General features: G+C 38.0%; 2 protein-coding genes across 9 annotated transcripts in view; one reads left to right on the top strand and one right to left on the bottom strand.

Annotated features, from left to right (window-relative positions):
• Positions 1–2,913: 2,913 nt before the first annotated feature.
• LOC116868140 (centrin-4-like) lies at positions 2,914–6,535 on the bottom strand. Its single transcript, XM_032858250.1, is given in 5 exon segments — positions 2,914–3,793; positions 3,957–4,094; positions 4,676–4,804; positions 5,190–5,336; positions 6,152–6,535. Coding segments are annotated over 5 exon segments (807 nt in total). The 5' UTR covers positions 6,455–6,535; the 3' UTR covers positions 2,914–3,703.
• A 388-nt stretch (positions 6,536–6,923) lies between these two features.
• Positions 6,924–21,496, top strand: part of BBS12 (Bardet-Biedl syndrome 12) — a 30,266-nt gene continuing 15,693 nt past the window's right edge. For 3 of the 8 annotated variants that reach the window (XR_004382749.1, XR_004382747.1, XR_004382752.1), the window contains exons 1-2: positions 6,924–6,991; positions 14,527–14,591. Coding sequence is in view for 3 of the 8 variants with exons in the window: in XM_032858201.1 (XP_032714092.1) it covers positions 16,391–18,532 (2,142 nt within the window). In the remaining 5 variants the exon portion in view is untranslated. Of the gene's footprint in view, positions 6,992–8,108; positions 8,283–14,526; positions 14,592–16,380; positions 19,898–21,496 lie in introns of those variants that run through there. The other 5 variants (XR_004382751.1, XR_004382748.1, XM_032858191.1 and 2 more) reach the window with 4 other exon arrangements.

The following is a 21,496-nucleotide window of genomic DNA, read 5'->3' as shown; positions in this document are numbered from 1 at the left end:
CCCCTTTCAATGTCCCTCAACTCCCTTCTCCTCTCCATCTCCCCATGTCCTCCATGTTATTTGTTATGCTCCACAAATAAGTGAAACCATAAGATAATTGACTCTCTCTGCTTGACTTATTTCACTCAGCATAATCTCTTCCAGTCCCATCCATGTTGCTACAAAAGTTGGGTATTCATCTTTTCTGATGGAGGCATAATACTCCATAGTGTATATGGACCACATCTTCCTTATCCATTCATCCATGAAGGGGCATCTTGGTTCTTTCCACAGTTTGGCGACCGTGGCCATTGCTGCTATAAACATTGGGGTACAGATGGCCCTTCTTTTCACTACATCTGTATCTTTGGGGTAAATACCCAGTAGTGCAATTGCAGGGTCATAGGGAAGCTCTATTTTTAATTTCTTGAGGAATCTCTACACTGTTCTCCAAAATGGCTGCACCAACTTGCATTCCCACCAACAGTGTAAGAGGGTTCCCCTTTCTCCACATCCTCTCCAACACACGTTGTTTCCTGTCTTGCTAATTTTGTATGCCAACTGTTTTCAAAACTGTTGAAGCAATGTACAACAGTAGTTGAGAATTTCCATTGTTTCACATTCTTATCAACACTTTGAATTATTATTTTAGTTTTATCCATTCTGCTGGAATTATAGTGCTATCTCAGGATGAATTATAGTGCTATCTCAGGATGATATTGACTTATATTGCCCTTGTATTAATTTTTTATGACTGCTATAATAAATGATCACAAACTTGGTGTCTTAAAACAACAGAAATTTATTCTCTCATAGTCTGGAGTCCAGAATTTCAAAATCAGTTTTACTGGGCCCAAATCAAGGTGTCAGTCAAGATACAGTCCTTCCTGAAGCTTATTCTTTTTTTTTTTTTTTAAGATTTTATTTATCCATTGGACAGACAGCAGTAGACACAAGTAGGCAGAGAGGCAGGCAGAGAGAGAGGAAGGGAAGCAGGCTGCCCGTTGAGCAGAGAGCCCGATGTGGGGCTCGACCCTGGGATCATGACCCAAGCCGAAGGCAGAGGCTTTAACCCACTGAGCCATTGGTCCATTAATCTATCCCAGTTAAAACCACACTATTATAATTGCTATGACCCTATAATAAATCTTGATAGTCAGGCAAGCTGGCCTCTAACTTTGTTCGAGTCTGTATTGGTCCCTCGGATTTCCATATAAATTTTAGAATAAGCTTGTCAAGTTTCACATAGGCTAGGATTTTTATTGCACTATAAGCTATAGATTAATAAAAGGAGAATTGACATCTCTATAATATTCAGTTTTCCAATCCATGAACATAATATTCCTCCATTTATTTGTCTTTTTTTTTTTTTAAAGATTTATTTATTTCACAAACAGAGATCACAAGTAGGCAGAGAGGCAGGCAGAGAGAGAGGGAGAAGCAGGCTCCTCGCTGAGCAGAGAGCCCGATGCGGGGCTCGATCCCAGGACCCCAGGATCATGACCCAAGCTGAAGGCAGAGGCTTTAACCCACTGAGCCACCCAGGCACCCCAGTCTTTTTTTCTTAGTACTCTTCTAGTTTTTGATGTTGAAGACCTGAATCATTAGATTCAGTTATAAGATTTTTATATTTTTAATACTATTACTAGTCTTTTAAATTTCATTTTCTAATTACTCATACCTGGTTTGTAAAAATAAAATTGTGCTTATATTAGTATGTGCAACAATTTTGCATCCAGGAATCTCTGAATTCTTTGGGCTATTCCATATGTATATATATAATATGTATATAATATGTATATATGATGTCATTTGCGAATAAAAAGAATTTTATTTCTTCCTTTCTGGTCTCTTTTTCTGTTTCTTGCCTTAATGTACTGGCTAGCAATTCTGTATAATGTTAAATAGAGGTAGTGATAAAGGACATTCTGTCCTGGGGAGAACTGGGATTGAATGAGGAGATTTCTATTCAGAACTCTTTGACCTTGATCATGTGTATTTTTAAGCATACAACCCACTTAAAAATATAAATCATTTAGCAACTTAAAGGTCGTAATTTTCACATATGAAGCATGTTTAATAGTTATCTTAGCCTAGAAGGAAATGCTGCATAATTAGGAATTAAAGATACTGTGAAACACTTGAGCATAAGCACATATGCCATTCTAGTTTCAACTGAAAAACAAACGAACAAAAAAAACTTCCCCTGTTGACAAACCTTGAGTCTTCCTTTCAGTTGAGCTAAAAATGTACTAGGTGGGGCAATTAAAGTTACATTTTCTATAATCCTTTCTTGCTCCAAGGACCATTACTTTGGAAGAGTTTGTATGCCAGCAAGTGGCATCTGTTGCCTATTATCAGGGGCAGAAACCTGAGGGCTTCTTCCACTGAATCTTGCTATCAGTTTAATTGCAAAGAAACAATGCAGTCAACTACTGGTTGGAACAATGTTTCACTCATATAGGGAAGAGACAGAGCAGTATCAGTTTCCGTAGTGAATGTAGGTTTCCATGGCCAGCAGGTCCCTCCCAGAAGCCGGTATAGGGCAAGTGTCCTGTGAATAGCCATCTTGTTGTGCAGCAGGACCTCACCCTCTTTTAAGGGGACATCCCGTTTCCAAAGTGGGGTTTGCCAGGTGTCATATTACACACACACACACACACACACACACACACAGGCACCATATTATACACATCTTTAAGCAGAAAAAAGTACACATGGAGTCTGAAATGGAAAGATATTCACAGACAATTCCAGCATAAGCTGTAGAGACACTCTCTCGGTAAGGAAGTATTCCAGGCCCAAGGCCCAGTCTTGTGTGACCCAGTGGGAGATCAAAAGACTGTATCTTGAGACTGCTTTTCCCAACAGTTTGGTTCTTTCATAAAACAAAACAAAACAAAACAAAAACAAAGTTAAATTATAAGAGTCATAATATTAAATGAGTTAGAAAATATATATTTAAGTTATCCTGAGATTTTTGTTTTCTATAGGGAAGCTGCATAGTGAAGCATAACGATCCAAGATTTATCCATGTTTTATTTATTATCTATGAACAACTGGGCAATTTTTAAGTTCTCTGAACTTTAGTTTTCTCCTATGTAGTAAAATGGAGCTAATACCACCAGCTTCTAAGTTGTAACACTGAGATAACATGTGTAAAATCCCTAGCACCTCCCATGCAGAGGTATTAAATGCTCACATGAGGGGTCAAACTTATAGGAAAATCTACATAGTACAGTGCTGCTTTGAATTTCTTTATAAGAGAAAAACTAGCAAATAATATAGTGCTAGGCAATTTTATTTAATACTTAACATATCTGAATAACTGATTAAAAAGCAAATATTTATCAGATTTAAAGAGTTGCACAAAAGGAAAATAATAGGGAAACTAATTGCTTGTTAGCAAAATTCATTTGGATGTGGGGTCAGTTTCATTAAACTTAAAAAAATTCTAAGTCTTTAGACCCTAGAACTCTAAAAGTAGCAGTTGGAATTAATACTGCTTTGGGATCCATGGTTCACAGAAATCATTACATTTTGTTTCTTGATGCTATGGATTTAACAAAAGATTGGTAGAAACATGAAACTTCTCACATGGATTAGACATCAAGAGACCAATCTGTGCATATAAACTAAAAATTAATAATACATTCAGATATGATAGAACCATATAGCAAATACGAAGTTGTTAACAACTTTCCAGAAGGAATTAAAAAAAGTATTAATAAAGAGTGGTCCTTTTCATCATTCTCAAAAATTCTTCCTCATTTATCTCTCCATCCCTATCACGATCAGCTTCATCAAGCATTTCCTGTAAAATTAAATGTAAATATGGTATGTGAAATCATTAAAAATGAAGAATGACATAAATGACTATTCAAATACACAAATTTTATTCTGAATGTATTTGAGTCCAACTTAAGACTATAACTATAAATTATATATAAATTATAATTATAAAAGTAAAAAATTACCTTAAGTTCATCATCTGTTAAATTTTCCCCCAATTCCTTAGCAACCCTCTTGATATTGTTTAGTGTTATGCTTCCAGTATCATCATCATCAAATAATTTGAAAGCCTTCAGTATTTCTTCTTTTTCATTTTTTTCACTCTTTAAAAACAGAAGCAATTAAATGTCATTGATCTTTCATTTATTCTATCAAACTGGACTTATGGGTGTTTGAGGTCTAGAGCAGCAATGTACCAAGTAACGGAGTTCTGACTGTACTGCTATAACTTTTAACAATTATTCCAATGCTCTCACATTTGCTCTCAAGGTATCTATACTCAGGGCTTGTTAAAGTGGAAGAGGCAAGGGTGATAAAGAGAATGTATCTCTTATTAACACCAGTTAACTGATACCCATTATCAAAAATGTAAGCTCTGAGACAACACAGAGCTTGTCTCACCCAGTGCTCTCTCGATGTTTGCTGAGTTCAAGGCTTCAAAATGCTGACCCCATTCTCTCTATCCAGCCATCTATCCTTATTATTTCCTAACAACCTTCTCCACACGAGACAGTCTTCATTATTATCCTGAAAACATCTTTAATCTTGCTATTCCTGTCTATGTAAATCCTACCCATCTTGAAAAACCTAGTTCCAATTCTTCCTCTGTGAAACCTCTGATTGTTCAAAAAAATGTATAAGGCTATTGCTTGTATTTATTTGAAAAACAAAATCACTACTATACCATTTTTACACTCATTATGGCAAAAAAATCTTCAAAAGTAATGGTGCCCATTCCTTCTTTGTCGATTTCAGCTATCATTTTTTTAATTTCTTCTTTCTTTGGATCAAATCCTAAGGCTTGCATGGCAATCTGAAATAGGAAGCAAATAAATTATACCACATTCTCATTCCTAGCTCTTAAATTACCTATTAATGACTAGATTTTCTCTTTTTTACTATGGACTAGGCATAAACCTAGAAAGTCAAGTCAGCAGGCCTAGGTTGCAATCCTACTGTGCCATAGGATATGTCTTTGTCACATCCTGAGTTTTGCTGTACTCATTCATAAAACAAGAATAAAATGCCTAACGAGATACTATATTATTAGTATGAGGCAGGTATGTGTACTGAAGGTGTAGGTGTCCACACTGAAGAGATTTTATCACAAGCTCTTAGACAGCTGCTGTTAAAGATCGAAAGACTGCCACAAGTAAATGGTTTTTAAAATATTTTAGAATTAGAAGTAATTTCAAAACCTTCAGTTCTTTCACATCTATGGTTCCAGACCCATCAACATCAAATAAATCAAAGGCCTCTTTAATTTCTTGCTTTTGGGTTTCATTCAGTTCAAGTTTTGCTGCTCTTTTCTTCCATTGGTCTGAACCTGTGCAGTAGTTGGATGCCTGTAATAAATACATATGTGCATGAACAGCTATGTAACTGGAAAACTTAGCAGACCTGAATAATCGATGATAAATAAATAAGCCTATTGAAGAACCCTATTCCCTACTACATAACGACCATCAGCAATTTTCCCCTTTTTCCTTTGCTAACATTTATGCTTTTAGATATTAATATCTTGGTGGAAAGTCTGGTTCTTTTTACCACTTAAGTTCTTCCTTCAAACTAGAGCTTTTTGAGAGAGAGAAGAGGCAAAGGCACGCATGCTCCAACGGTAGATGTTATGTCCGAACACGACTGGCCCTACTTGGTATATCTGAAAAGTAATGTCTAAGGCACACCTTTCATCTAGGCCTATATGTCTCATAATAAAATTTATTTTGTGGGATATGTTTGATTGAAACAAAACCCTTTCCCACCGTTTAGTGCACTTTTCTATATTGCAGAAGCTGAGTAATGGGAAAACAAAACAAAACAAAACAAACTACATTGTTCAGGTGAAAAACTACTCCAGGGATCGGAGTAAGAATAAATATTGGGCCAATTATCAGCATCCAGGTAAGGTGGAAGTCATCTTCCTGCTATGTGCCATCTTCCGCTGACAAGCAAGGTCATAGAGTTACTCTTGGGATTTTGCAGCCTTACTTCACTATCCCATCTCCAGCTTCAGGTTAAGAATCAGCGGCGGCCGAGATGGCAACCGGACATCACGTTCCTAAGCGCCTCGTCTCCGGGCTCACGTGGCGGCAGTGGCGGATTCTTGGTCCCCGGACTGCAGATGCACAGGAGCGCAGTTCCAACCCCTCAGAACCTTTACCTTCCCAACCGGGGCCGCTTTTTCGGAGCTCAGGACCTCTTTCCTAGAGGCCTAGACCCTCCAACAGTTTCTCAGCCTCTTCTTCTCTGTATCCAGTTCTTTTCTGGCTAACCAGTGGTTTCTGTTTCCGTCACGGAACCGATCGCCGAGCGCTGGTATCAGCGGTTGGTGGGGACTACAAAGAACGAATGAACTGGAGGCCCGCTCCTGCGTCCGTAAAGCCGCGGCCAGGATGCTTCTAAGTTTGCCACGAGAGGAAGGGTTACTACATGACACTCGAGGATCAGGGGGCGAATAACACATTTCATAAACCAAACAAAATTCCTTCCTTGCTCCGGGCTGAAACTTCAGCCCTAGCCTCGGCCCGCAAGGGGTTACGGCGTGGCACTCACCATGTCACCAACCAGTGAGGCCAGCTGGGACCTCCCAGCTGCCAGCCGCGCAGCCCAACTGCAGTCTACACAGTTCAGAAACCGTTGCTAAGGCCTCTGTCGCCACCCCCTCAAGCAGCCCCGCCCACCCAGTCCTGCCTGCTGATTGACAGTTATTCTACCCAATGGTTAGAAAAGAGGGCCCTTGAAGCCCACCCTCTCTCTCTCCTCTTTACCAATAGAGTAACACTCTGTCTTCCTTAGCCTGCCGTTAAGCAGAACTTTCCCTCTGGTATCTTAGCAACCAAAACCTCCCAACCCGCAGGCTCGCTCCGCTTCGCACATGCGCAAAATGCGGGCGGAGAAGGCGGCTGTTTCGTCCCGGTGGTTAGATGTCTTAATGCCAGGTGAGAAGCTGGGATCTGAAGCCTCGCGTGAAGATGGAGAAAAGAGCGAGGTTAGTAACGAGGTGCTTCCACCGACTCCCAAGTCTTTAGTGCAGACGATGAGAGCCTTTATTTGCTTTTTTGACCTTTTCATACCCCGGGAAAGGATGAGAGTCCAGGGCCTGGCGGGCCGGGTAAATTGGTCCAGTTTAGGCTTACCATCCGGCTGGAATTAACAGAGGTGGAGGGGACGGACCTTCCCCAGGGCCGCTAGATATTTCTCCGCCTCCATAGTGCCGGGGGCTTGGCCTTTAGCATTTCCCTCTTATCTGGTCAGGAGGGATTCTGGCGCTGTAGCCGAATGGCTGGAAGGAATTGGGCAAGGGGGCAGTGTGGGCGTCGGGATGCACCAAAATTCACTGCATACGAAAGTTTTTAACCATGTTGTAGTATTTATTTGCCGGGAAGAACTTTGGCTCCAATTATAATTACGATCAGACCCCTATCCCCCCGACCTCTACCCTACTCTCACCCTCAGCCATTCCTGTGGTTGAATCCCAAGATTTGGCCGGCTTTCCAGCCATATCCTGCATAAATCCATAGTCATGAATCAGACAGAAGTAGCCTGATAGGGGTGCCTGGGTGGCTCAGTGGTTTAAAGCCTCTGCCTTTGGCTGGGGTCATGATCCCGGGGTTTTGGGATCGAGCCCCGCATCGGGCTCTCTGCTCCGCGGGGAGCCTGCTTCCTCCTCTCTCTGCCTGCCTCTCTGCCTACTTGTGATCTCTGTCTGTCAAATAAATAAATAAAATCTTAAAAGAAAAAAAAAAGTAGCCCGATAATCCAGTTGATTCAGTTAACTGCTGAGATTTAGAAGCCTATAACTACTGTAAATCAAAGCAAATTCTTGCCCAGAGGGGCAGACTTGTTGACTCTCCCAGTCGTGAATCTGGTCAGGGACCAGGCCGAGGGTGGGGAAGAATGAGGTGGACCTCTCACTTCCTGGTAGAAATGAAGAGGTGATATTCTCTTAAAACTTCTAGCCCTAATTTCTTACACATCAGGACTGTTTTTATGCCTCCTGCGGTACCTTCTGCAGAGTAAGTACTTTATTTTCCAAAAACCATACTGGACTCTCCAGCAGTGGATTTATGAGGAACATTAACTTTTGCCCAATTTTTTTCCCACTTATCTCCTTGAAGGCAGGGCAAGAAAAATGTGCAAAGCGCATTGTTGAATCACGGTTCATACTGTATGAAGTATGTAGAAGCATGGCACATTTTCCAAAACCATCATCCTGTCTGGTTCACATTCTATCCCAGTCAGACACCCAAGCTTTGTAATCATAAACAACATATTAGGATTCTGGAAAATAGGTAAGTTTATTCTAAAATTAGAAGTGATTTTTCCGTATAAAGTCCCAGTGGAAATTAAAATTATTCAAGTTCAAGATATTTTGTGAATTAAGTAGAATGTTCATTGACTTAACTATAATGCAGTAGACCCTTAAACAACAAGGATTTGAACTGTGTGGGCCTACTTATACATGGATTTTTTTTTTTTTTTTTTTTTTTGGAGATTTGCCATAATTTGAAAAAACTCCCTGTTGAAACTTGTAGCCTAGAGATACTGAAAAAAAATTTTTTTTAAGGTATTATTGTAAGAATACAACATATAACACATGTAACATATAAAATATGTGTTAATTCGCTGTTTTTGTTATCTGTAAGGCTTCCAAACGATAGTAGGCTATTAGTAGTTAAGTGTAGTTAAGTTTTGAGGGAGTCAAGAGTTACATTTGGATTTTCAGTTGTGCAGTGGTCAGAGTCCTGTCCCTAACCCCTAGATTTTAAGGGTTAGTTGTATTTTGATTTTTCAGGCCATTAACCTCACCAGGAAAGTTGCTCTTGATGAGTTTTAAGGACATTTACTTCATCTTTACTACTAATATTAAGAGGATTTCTGAGACCCAGAAATGAATAGTGACCAAATATATAGAACCAAATTCTAACCTTAATCAGTTTTGATCTTATGGCAATTAAAAGTCTGAGTAATATTAACCTGCTGTTAACCTGCTTTTACATCGCTTTGTGATTTAGGCTCTTATATTTGGGAAATTAACTTCTAGTAAAATGGTTTTTTTATTATAGTCTCAGATTGCAATTCCTAGGTCTTGGGTCTAGAAAGTACTTAGTCTTGAAAAATAGCTGTTACTAATCCAATTGTATTGTAAAACAGTAGTAATAATAATAATTAGTCTAGGAAAATATTAAATTCATTGGCATTCTTAATTCTACTAAATTTACTTAATGCTTTCCACATGTCTTATATTGTGCCAGCTACTGAGTGAGTTTTAAAGGAACTGAGTGTAGAGGATAAAGATGAATAAAAGTAAGGAACCCACAGATTAGTAGAGGAGAAAGGCACAGACATATATAGTTTTAAATTCCGGGCGCTAAGTGCTTTAGTAGATGTGTGTGGGAAGTGCATGAGCACTGGAAGGAGGCACTACTTCCTGGGGCAATGGAGAAGGTTGTATCAAAAATGTGGAGCCCTGGGGCACCTGGGTGGCTCAGTGGGTTAAGCCTCTGCTTTCGGCTCAGGTCATAATCTCAGCGTTCTGGGATGGAGCCCCGTATCTGGCTCTCTGCTCAGCAGGGAGCCTGCTTCCTCCCCCGCTGCCTGTCTGCCTACTTGTGATCTTTGCTAAATAAATAAATAAATAAATAAATAAATAAATAAATAAAATCTTAAAAAAAAAAAAATGTGGAGCCCTGCAGGAGGCTCCCTGCTCAGCAGGGAATCTGCTTCTCCTCCCTCTGCTCCTTCCCCCATTCATCCTCCCTCTCTCTCCCTCTCTCTCTCAAATAAATAAATAACATTTTAAAAATGTGGCATTTGCCTTGGGTCATGAAAAATATATAGCATTTGCCAAGGTGAAGAAAGGGTAGGATATTCAAATATGAATATAGCATGTGTAAATATGAAAATAAATGTATGTTCTAATGTGTCTCAAGATCTTAGGGTATATAAGGAAAGGTGGGAAATGAGTCATAAATTATGTTGAGGTCCGATTACGGGACACCTGTGTCAAACTAAGGAGTGAAGATTTTATTTTCTAAGATAAATAGATGATTTTAGGCAGTGGAGTACTTTGATTGGGTTTGTGTTTTGGAAAGATAATTCTGACAACCATGTGAAGGAGGAACCATTTTGGAAGCAATTAAAGGGTCTCAATTAAGGCAGTACCAAATAGGAATTATGTCAACTGTAAAGGTGATTGGAACTTAAATTTTGGTGGAGTAATACTGACAATGGCCTCTGTTTAATCTTGTCAGTTTTGTACTTAAAGTTAAGATAGCAACTATGGTGAAAACCATGTGCTCACCAAATATTTATTGTCAGCAGTGTGTCAGACAATATTCTTGGTACGTGGTATACCTCAGTGACTAAAATTGTCCTCCTGAGAATTACATTCTAACAGAGGGAGATGGTCATACATAATAAATACATACCTAAACTTTGTACTACTTTATAAAGTGGTAAGTGTTATGGAATAAAGGAAGTAGAGCAGTTAAAGGGAATCCAAGTGTAGAGGGAAAAGTGGAGTTCATGATATTAGATAGCGTGCTCCATGGTAGGCCTCACTGAAAAGAGAAAATTTGAGTAAATATTTAGAGGTGGTGAGGCAACAGATTTCTCAGGGATGAACATCGCAGAAAGAGGGAATAACTAGAACAGAAACTCTAATTTAGGGAGCATGACTTACAGACTGCTTGAGGATAGAGTAGTAGGAAACAAAAGAAGGGTAAGAGGGAGGAGTGCAGATTATTAGGGCTTATTAGGACCTTGATTTTCATTCCTAGTGAAATGGGAAGGCTTTGCAAGATTTTGAGCAGAGGAGTGAAATGACCTGAGCTGATTTTTTAAAAGGGGATCCTGTGTCAGACAAAGGAGTAAAAACTTTTATGTTCCAAGTTGAAGGTTTTTAAGTAATGGAATATGATTAGACTGCTATATTGGGAAAGACTGGTAATATACAAACTGTTCATTTTGATAATGAAGAAAGCTAATCATACCTGTCAGAAAATATTAATATTTTTAAAAATTCAACTCCTGAAAAGTATTGCATGTCTTGGTATTCTAGACCAAATGCCTTAAACAGGACTAGACATCATACTAGGAAAAGAAGGGTGCTTTTGATGTCAAAACCCAGTAAAGTAGTGTGTCTGTGCTTCTGTTACACGTTTAGAAAGTTAAAGAAACATTAAGCTGGCAAGTAAAGTTGTTAGGAAATCCAATAATAAAACAGCTGTTTGTGGAAAACACTGGTGCTGATGTATGGCAGAACAAAAATCAGAGTGTCAATTCAATGCCAAGAAAAGTTTTTTTTTTTTTCCTTTGAAATTACCTATTTCACCATGCCTGTTACTCAACTTTTTAGAAGATGAGGGATTTTTGTTTGCATTTTTATTTTATGGTAATTAATTAATCTTTACAAGATAATTATTTAGGAGCTTTTCCCAACTTAGGAATGCTAAGACTTTTTTTAAATTGCTGCTGGAACTTGGAATAGAGTCTTCAAATGCTGAAATAGCATTTTTCTTGAATATTTGTTTGTTCATATTTTATTAAATATAAAATATTCTATTCATTTCAGGTGTACAGCATACTGATTCGACAACTCTATATGTTATGCTATGCTTATCACAAGTGTAGCTACCATCTGCCATCGTACAATGTTATTACAATACCATTGACTATATTCTTCATGCTCTTCCTTTCATCCATGTGACTTATTCCTTCCATAATTAGAAGCCTATACCTCCTACTCCCTTTCACCCCTTTTTGCCCGTTCCCTACACCCCTTCCCTCTGCAATCACCAGTGTGTTCTGTGTATTTATGGGTCTGTTTTTGCCTGTTCTGTTTGGTTTGTTTTTTAGGTTCCACATATAAGTGATATAATTGAATATTTTGAGATCAGTTTCATGTAACTTTTTGCTTGTAGATTAGTTTTGTTTAAATAATTTCATGTCTTTTCTGGGAAAACTGTTTTCACATAAATTAAACACAGACTTTGAAAGTTTGAATAAGTTTGAAATAGCCCATGACTTTTTCCTTTTGCTCTACATTCCCTATAAGTTTTCCGTTAATACAGTAATATGTTGTGATTTAAACTTAGTATAAAGAGGAAACCATAAACAGAGATTCTGATGCTTGGGGGGAAAAAGGGCATATCCATTTTAAGGATATAAACAGTCTTGGAAGAAGGCAAGAAGGCTTGGAAGTGGAAATGTAGCAGAAAATTCTGCAGGAGAGAAGGTGAATCTCTATCACATTGGGTAGAGGGACAGCCAGAAGGCACTGTTATTTAGTAGTTAATAGCATGGGACTCTGGCGTTAGACAAATCTATTATTTACTAGCTTTGAGATTTGGTATGTTACTTATCTGTTTTTCATTTTAATAGGTTAAATATGTACATACCTCATAATATTATGAGAACTGTATTACCTAGTGCATGTAAAGTGGCTCATACTTAATAAGCTCTCAGAACATGTTAGAAATTAAAAAACATGCAAAACGCCAGTCCTTTCAAGCTTGTCTTTTCATCAAATTATTCTGGAGCAACTGGATATCCAGGAGGAAGCAAAATGACCCCTGCCTCACACCATTTACAAAAATCAGTTTAAGAAGAATTATAAATATAAATGTAAAAGCTAAAACAAAAAGAGCTAAGTTGGAGGATTTACACTCCCTCAGTGTAAAACCCATCACAAAGCTGTAGTAATCAAGAAAGTGTGGTCCTTGGACACCAGGTGGCTCAGTCGGTTAAACATATGACCCTTGGTTTCAGCTCAAGTCATGATGATCTCAGGGTCATGGGATCATGTGGTCCTGGCTTAAGGATGGACATATAGATCAATCAGATAGAATTGAGAGTCTAGAAATAAACCCAAAATCTATTGCCAAATTGACTTTTGACAAAGATGCAAAACCATCAATTGGGAAAAATAGTCTTTCAACAAATGATGCTGGGACAATTTGACATCCGAATGCAAAGTTGGACTCCTACTTCATCCCATATACAAAAATCAAATGTGTTAATGAACTTAATATAAGATATAAAACTATAAAACTCAAAACGCTGGGTCAAATCTTTATGACTTCGGATTTAGCAATAAATTCTTAGATATGACACCAAGAGCATGAGCAACAAAAGGAAAAAAAAAGACAAATTCAGCTTCATTAAAATGGGAAACTTTAATGCATCAAAGTGATTATCAAAAAAGTAGATAATACAACCTACAGAGGGAGAAAATTTGTAAATTGTATTTTGATAAGGTCCTAATTTCCAGAATATGCAAAGAATTCTTACAGTTCAACAACAAAAAGACAACCAATTTTAAAATGGGCAAAAGATTTGAATAGATATTTCTCCAAATGGCCAGCCAGTACATGAAAAAGATGCTTATCATCGTTAGTTTTTAGAGAAGGCAAATCAAAACTGCAGTGAAATATCACTTCACTTCTAATAGGATGTCTATTGTTTAAAAAACAGAGACAAAACATAAAACAGAAGATATGTATTGGTGAGCATACTAGGTTGAGTAGTGTTCGCTCCAAAACTCATGTCCATCCAGAATCTCAGAATGATTTTATTTGGAAATAGAGTCTTTATATAAGTAGCTATTTAAGATAGGTCATGCCAGATTACGGTTGACCCTAAATAAAATGAATGGTGTCCTTTTAAGAAAACCATATGAAAAAAAAGCAGATAGTTTTTTACGAAAAGCCATGGACTTCCAGGAGCCAGCTAAAAACTGGAAGAGCCTTCCCTAGAGCCTTCAGAAGATTCAAGGCCCTGCAGATACCTTGATTTCAGACTTCTGGACTCCAGAACCATGAGAGAATAAAAATACATTGTTTTAAGCACCCAGCTTTTGGTAATTCAGTACAGCACCTCTAGGAAATCAATACAACAAGGATGTGGAAAAATTGAAACCCTCATGTATTGCTAGTGAGAAAGTAAACTGATTTAGCTGCTATAGAAGACAGTTTGGCAGTTCCTCAGAAAGTTAAACATAAAATGATCATGTGACCACTCCTAGGTGTATACCCAAAAGAATTGAAAACATACTCAGACACTTGTACACAAATGTTCATAGTAACACAATTCACAGTAGTCAAAAGATAGAAACAACTGAAATGTCCATCAACAGGTAAATAAGGTGATACATACATACAATGGAATATTACTCAGCCATAAAAAGGAATGAAGTACTGATACGTAATATTATGTGGATAAACCTCAAAAACATTATGCTAAGTGAAAGAAGCCAGACAGAAAAGGTCACATATTGTGTGATTCTGTTTACATGAAATGTCCAGAAAAGGTAGATCCATAGACATAAGACATAGACATAAAAACCATAATGTTTTTAGAAGTATAGAAGAATATCTTTTGTACTCGGGGTAGGCAAAACTTTAAGAAATAGAACCTCCAAAGCAATAACCTTTTATAAATGAACTGGGGAAGTAGATGGCCAAGCAACAATAAGGTCAGTTGAGGTTTGAAATGATACAGCATGGTTGTGTTTGTTTTTGTGTTTATTTTCAGCTGCAACAAGGTGAGTGTGGAGTAGACAGAAAGTTGGATTTCATCAAGATTGATGACTTTGCAAGGTGAGTAGGGTGAACTTGAAGTGGGATAAGGATTTTTGAGGATATATGTGCAAGGGAGTGATTGTAATAATTGACAGATAGGAATTTAAACTGGATAAGTAGAGAATTGACAGTATGGGGGTGAGGAGTGAGGGACAGCGAAAACATGGTAAGATCAGATAATTTGAAGATACAATGGGTCTTGAGATTAGAGTATGAGTCCTAGAGTATATATTGGTGCCATATCAAATGAGATATGCCTGGATGTATCAAGAGTTTGATTTTTATTTTATAGAATTGAAATTTTCACAAAAGAGCATTTGCATTTGAAACTGAGTACAAACAGTTCATCTTTATACCTTCTCCTTGGCTATATTAGCTTTTCCCCTTAGTTCTTGAAAGCTTATAGGAGGCTACTTTTGAGGAATAGTTGTGTTATGGCTTCCTCCTGATCTTAAGGTATCTTGAATAGTGGCACTCCTCAGTTTCAAGGATGAATCCAGGTATTATAGGAACAAATTTATCAGATGAAAAGCAAAACTCTGAATTGCTTGCTTTTTGATATTTTGGATTTAAAAGATTGTGACAAAAAATATCGTTCAAAGAATTATAAAGTCGTGGAGTTGGAAGAGTTTATATTATCTACAATTTTAGTTCTAGTCTTTGAGAGCTTATACCTTGCAAGATAGGTCATTTTATTATAGACAGCTTTTCAAATAAGGGGTACTTTGTTAAAAAGTTCTTTTTATTGGACTAAAGTTTCTCTCTTTAAGTCTTACTGGTTTTAGTTGTGGATTTTTAAATAGTATGTGGAAAAAGCCCAATTGCTTTTGAACTTCCCTTTAAATAATAGTTTTTCCCCCTTTGCATTCTAATCAGTAACCTAGTCCATCCTCTCACCTGCATCCCTCTTCCACATTCCCTATCTAGATAACTACAGATAATGCTTAGCTGGCTTTTCTGCCTCCAGCGAGGCACCTACCCTGTTCATTCTCCATGCTGTCAGAACGGTAATCTATCCAAAACACTAGCAGCAGCAGCAGTAGTCACAGTAGTACTCAGAAGGGATTATGTGCCTGGAGTTGTTCTGAACACTGTAGTCCTTTACTCCTTATAACAACCCTACAAGGTAGTTTCTGTTATAGTCCTTATTTTTCAGATGTGGACAGAGTAGAGTAGTTAGGTAACTTGCTGAAGTCTACAGAGCTAGTAAGTGTGAGAGCCAAGTTCAAATCCAGACTTCTAGATTTAGAGCACATGCTTTCAAACTCTATATCAAGCTGTTTCTTAATCTTCCCTACTTAAAACACTTAAGTGGTTCCCATTAGAGGATCAGGTTTGATGTGGCACATAATGCCCCTCATGTTCCAACCCTTTTTCTCTTCTAGAGCTTCATCTTCCATTTCCTACTACTTTCTTCATATTTCTATAAAATTAAACTACTTATATTACCCCAGTACACTGTTTTTTCACATATATGTGCATTTACTACCCCCTCCTTCAACTTGCTGACTCTTTCAAATTATTCTTCAAGACTCATTTCAAGCATTGTCCTCTTTTGGGAACGCTACCAGAATCATTGCCTACATGATCCAGTTCCCCTATTGGATGAAGTATTCCTTCCCCACATGCCCATACCTTTATCGAAATATCATTATAGTACTGTTATCATTGCACTGACCCTATTGAATGGAAACTGTACATACCAGAAACCCCTCAAAGGCAGGGACGATATCTGATTTTTCTTTTATAAGCAATTATAACCACGAATTACACTGAATAAATCTCCAAGTTTTTATTTCATTTGCAGATGATGACTCATGGTGATGGCTTGCAGGGTCGTAAATAAAAGAAGGCACGTGGGACTTCAACAACTTTCATCATTTGCGGGAACAGGAAGAACTTTCCTAGGTCCATTAAAATTATCTAAATTTATTATAGATGCAGAGTGTCATGAAAGTGTGTTAATCAGTTCAACAGTAAGGCTTCTCGAAAGTTTGGATTTAACCAGTGCAGTGGGACAACTTCTCAATGAAGCAGTTCAAGCACAAAATAACACATATAAAACTGGAACCAGTACTCTTTTGTTTCTCATCGGTGCCTGGAGCAGTGCTGCTGAAGAATGTCTCCATTTAGGTGTCCCCATTTCATTAATAGTGTCTGCAATGTCAGAGGGCTTGAACTCTTGCATTGAAGAGGTAGTTTCCCTTCAAGTACCTGTCCACAGTGTATTTGACCATATAAACAGCACTAAGACATTTTCTGGACTTGAAACATCTAGTGTCAGTTTGTGTCCTTTTCTACAAATCCCTTCCGATACTGGTTTACAGAAAGATCATGATCTCAAAGATGTTGCCTCTCCATCACTGACCTTTTACAGTCTTGCTGGGGTACCTGTTAGATCAACTAAACTCTTTAGATCTCAGGCTGAAGTTGAAGCAGATAAAAATACACTACAAAATCCTGAAAGTCTGCAAAACAGTCTGCTCACAGGCAGCCGTTATGGAAAGTCAATACTAATCCACAGTAGGCATTTTAATAGGACAGATGATAATCAGTGGATAAACAAACCAGATGGATTTCTAGAACAACATGGTGGAGCTACTCCCAGTACTTACAGATGCAGTGATTTAGTAGAGTTGGAGATGGGTTTGAGTCACGGAGATCACCATAGCATGAAATTAGTAGATGAAGCAGTACGGCTGCAGTATCAGAACGCAAGTATGCAGCAAGGCAGCCGTATGATGCCATTTAGGTTTGACATTTCCAGAGTCTTCATTTGTTGTTTACCAGGTGTACCTGAAAGTTATTCTTGTGTCTGTCCAGGATTTATCACTGTTATATCAATATCTAATACTACTCTGATCAAGGAATTACAGAATCAGCCTATCCGGATTCTTCTCATTGAGGGTGACCTCACAGAGAATTATCGGCACCTGGGGTTTAATAAGGCTACAAATATTAACACAGTACTGGAAAGCATGAAGGTTCAACCAGACACCACAGAAGAACTGTGGACAAATTATGTCTTACAGGTATTAATTAAGTTCAACGTGAACCTTGTCCTGGTACAAGGAAATGTGTCTGAACACTTAACTGAAAAGTGCATACACAGTAAGCGGTTGGTACTTGGGTCAGTGAATAGCAGTGTGATGCAGGCTTTTGCAGAAGCTTCGGGAGCAGTACAGGTGACCTACATCACACAAGTGAATGAAAACTGTGTGGGCAGTGGGGTCTCTGTGACCTTCTGGAGAAGTATTCCTTCAGATGTCATAGATAGGATCAACGTAATCACAATCGTGATAAAAATGGAAGGAATTAATCTGGTTACAGTGGTGCTCACTAGCCCAGTCACTGCACAGATGCAAACCAAAGAAGATAGATTCTGGACTTGTGCCTATCGTCTGTATTATGCTCTAAAAGAGCAAAAGGTCTTCCTTGGAGGTGGTGCAGTTGAATTTTTGTGCCTTAGCCACCTTCAGATTCTTGCAGAGCAATCACTGAGTAGAAGAAACCACGTTTGTTCAGGATGGCTTCCTAATACTTCCTCTTGGCTGGCCTCCTCTCTGGCACTATACAGATCAACTGTGCTTAAATGCCTTGCAAATGGGTGGCACAAATACCTTTCAACTCTCATATATAACACAGCCAGTTGCTCATCAGAATTTGAAGCCAGCACATTCATTCAACAGCGTCTACAAAATGCCACAGATTCTGGTTCTCCTTCATCTTACATCTTGAATGAATATAGTAAACTAAATAGTGGATTTTTTAATTCAGGCATTTCAAGTAAACTGGAACAGATTCCAAGCATTTATGACGTCATTATACCAAAGACCGAGGCATGGCGCCGAGCTTTGGATTTAGTACTATTAGTACTTCAAACAGACAGTGAAATTATTACTGGACTTGGACACAGACAGTTAAATTCACAGGAAACAGAGGGTTTTTTATTTTTGTAGTGTTATTGGCTAAGTCTTTGGAAAGTAAGATTTTGTAATGTATCATGCTAATAATAAATTTCCTAATAATAAATCAAGCCAAGTCATAGTGCCAGCATTTACCAAGAAGAAAATTGTTGATGTCTGTCAATAACTGCAGGGTCTGAGATTTCACCCAACTTATCTGTTAGCCTGTTACCATTTCATGGTATGCAACAGATACACGAGACACGTGGATCAGAGACAGTGCACTTTGATATTCATGATGAAAGCAGTAGCTAGTGCTTCTTGTTGGTTTGTATCAGTTCCCATTTCTCTGAGCCCCATAAGAGCAACATAAAAGGCAAGTGATGGAAGCGGGCACACAAAGTGGGTTGTGTTACAGAAAAGGAACACTGAGCTTGGGGCATTGATTGCTTTTATAGTAACTGGAAACAATCCTGTTTTTTGCCCAAGGGGAGTTGTTACCTCATGCCCCAAGGTTGCTCAATGTAAACACAAGCCTGAGACACGGACTGGGTAAAGATAGGTCAGGTCCTTGCATTGGTGGCATACACAGAAAATATGCCGTGTCATTCAGAGCCCGTAATGGATGGCCTCTTCCAACTACTCACTTCTTAACTTGAAATGCTCTTGGCCAGACTTGAATTTTCATGGAAGAATGCCACTCTGTTTATTAGTCTGATTAATCTGATAAACAGGTTGTTTAGTCAATATCAGATCTATTCAGTTGGTTTCATAGAGCAATTAATTAAGGCTGCTATCAACAGACTGAGCAACAGGATGAAACCAATCTGTGCTACTGACCTCAGTCATGTCCCCTAAGGTCTTGAATTCAGGCAAATCACAGCTTTTATAGTAAGCGGAAGTAAGCCTGTTCTTGGTCTGGAGTGAGATATTATGTCATCGTTCAAGGTTACTCACTGGAAACACATCCCTGAGAAATGGCCCGGAAAAAGAGAGCTCAAACCCAGCAAGAACATGCAAGGATGCTGAGAGTCCATAGCATTCTGTGTATCCCAACAAAGTCTTACTCTTTTGCCACTAAGCCATTAAATGAACATCTTAAGAACTGAACTATGTGTGGAGTTGAAAATTAGAAAAGCTCTGGGGAAATAATAACAGTAGTAATGAAGTTATTGATTACCTATGGTGTTCCAGGCACTATTCTAAAGTCTTTACATGTTGTATTAACTTTTTAGGGTTGCCATAACAAAATGCCACATATTAGGGGGCTTAAACAACAGAAATTTATTTTCTCACAATTCTGGGACCTAGACTCTGAGATCAAGGTATTGTCAGAGTCTGTTTCTTCTGAGGCCTCTTTCCAGTTCACTTGTAAATGGATGTCTTTTCCCTTTGTCTCACAATGTCTTCCCTATCTATCTATCTGTGTCCTAATTTTCTCATAAAGACACTGTCATAATGGATAAGTCCTTCCCTAATGACCTCATTTTAACTTAATTACCTCTTTAAAGAACCTGTTTCCAGTATAGTCACATTCTGAGTACTGAGGATTAGGACTTCACCATATGAATGGGGGGGGGGAGGGAGGGACACAATTCATCCTATAACACATATTATCTCAATCTTTGAAACATTTATTTTCTCCATTGTATGATAAGGAAATGAGTTTAGTAAGGTTAAGAAGCTTACCCAAAGTCTTAAAGCTAATAGGTAGAAGAGCTGGAGTTTACACTAAGATTTTCTCTGGCTCCAAAGTGTATTTCTAAGTATTAACTGTGAAGGGAAGCTTTTTCTGTAAAGTAACAGCAACAAAACAAGAAAAGAATGTGTAGTTTATAGGGTGATTTAAATGTATTAGAAAACACAACTTGGTTATCCTCCACTCTGGTAAAATAATATAACTTTTGGTTTAGTGGTTGTCTTAAATGTGGTCACATGAAAACCTTGCACAGATAATCATTCCAGTTATATATACCAGCTTTGTTCCAAGCTAGAATCTAACAACATTAAGAGTTGAACTGCTTTTTAAAATAAAGTATTATTTTACTTGTGTAGGTATTGATACTTGATTACTCATCTGTGTACTATTAACACTTAGTTTTTGTTAAAATATTATGAAGATTATGAGTGCCACTAATATTAATGTAGATGCTCATCTCATTTTATATAGTAGATTTTTTTTTGTGAAGTTGGTATTTGCATGCTTTAGTACTATTAAATGTTTAGTAAAATCTTATAAATACTTTCCTTTGACACTAGAAGTCTCATTTTAATACAAACTTTATAAGTTCATTTTGTTTTCAGATTGTAAAAAACTTTGTACTATTATGTGGTTTATGAGCTATTTTTCTAATTCTTACAAGGAATACCTTTAAGTTTTAATTACTCAAGGAACTATTCTGTTCTTACAGAGGACAGTCCCTCACATAAACTTGATTCATTTAACTAAGTGGGTTTTAACAAGAAACCCTGTGCATAAGCAGGTAGACATTTCTCAAAGACCAAAGAAGTGTTGACATCTTTGTGACCAATCTGCTTCTTTAATATAAACTACAGAGAAGTTTGCGGTTATCTTACATCCACATTATAGCCAGTCTTCCCAAAGATAAATAACCCTTCCTGGACCAGGGGTTAACTGGCTTTTAAAAAAATAACCTGTAACAAATTCCAGCAATGGAATCCCTACATATTCAGGAAATGGGCAGGTATATCTGCCTGCCTAAGACACTGGACAGATGCAGGAGCAAGAAAGTGGGAAGCAGCAAGAGTGAAGGGGTTACTGACAGGTCATTGTGAGCTGTAGTCCCCAAAAGGGTTGAAAGGACTCCACATGAATGGAAATATGGGTAAACAGATTTGAGAAGTAGCTTATGGGCATCGCATTCTGGGTGAGTGCAAAGCAAGAGCAAAAATGCAAAACAACCCACTTTTATGTGTATGTGTAGATAGAATTGACTAGTGCTGTAGTGATCTAAGCTCTGAAGAATATCAGAAATATCCAGCACATGCTTCCTTCCA

This window comes from Lontra canadensis, unplaced genomic scaffold, assembly GCF_010015895.1.
Source record: "Lontra canadensis isolate GAN:19392208 unplaced genomic scaffold, GSC_riverotter_1.0 scaffold1, whole genome shotgun sequence".
NCBI lineage: Eukaryota > Metazoa > Chordata > Mammalia > Carnivora > Mustelidae > Lontra > Lontra canadensis.
Note: the sequence above shows the minus strand (reverse complement) of the source record. Positions and strands in the feature narration are given on the sequence as shown.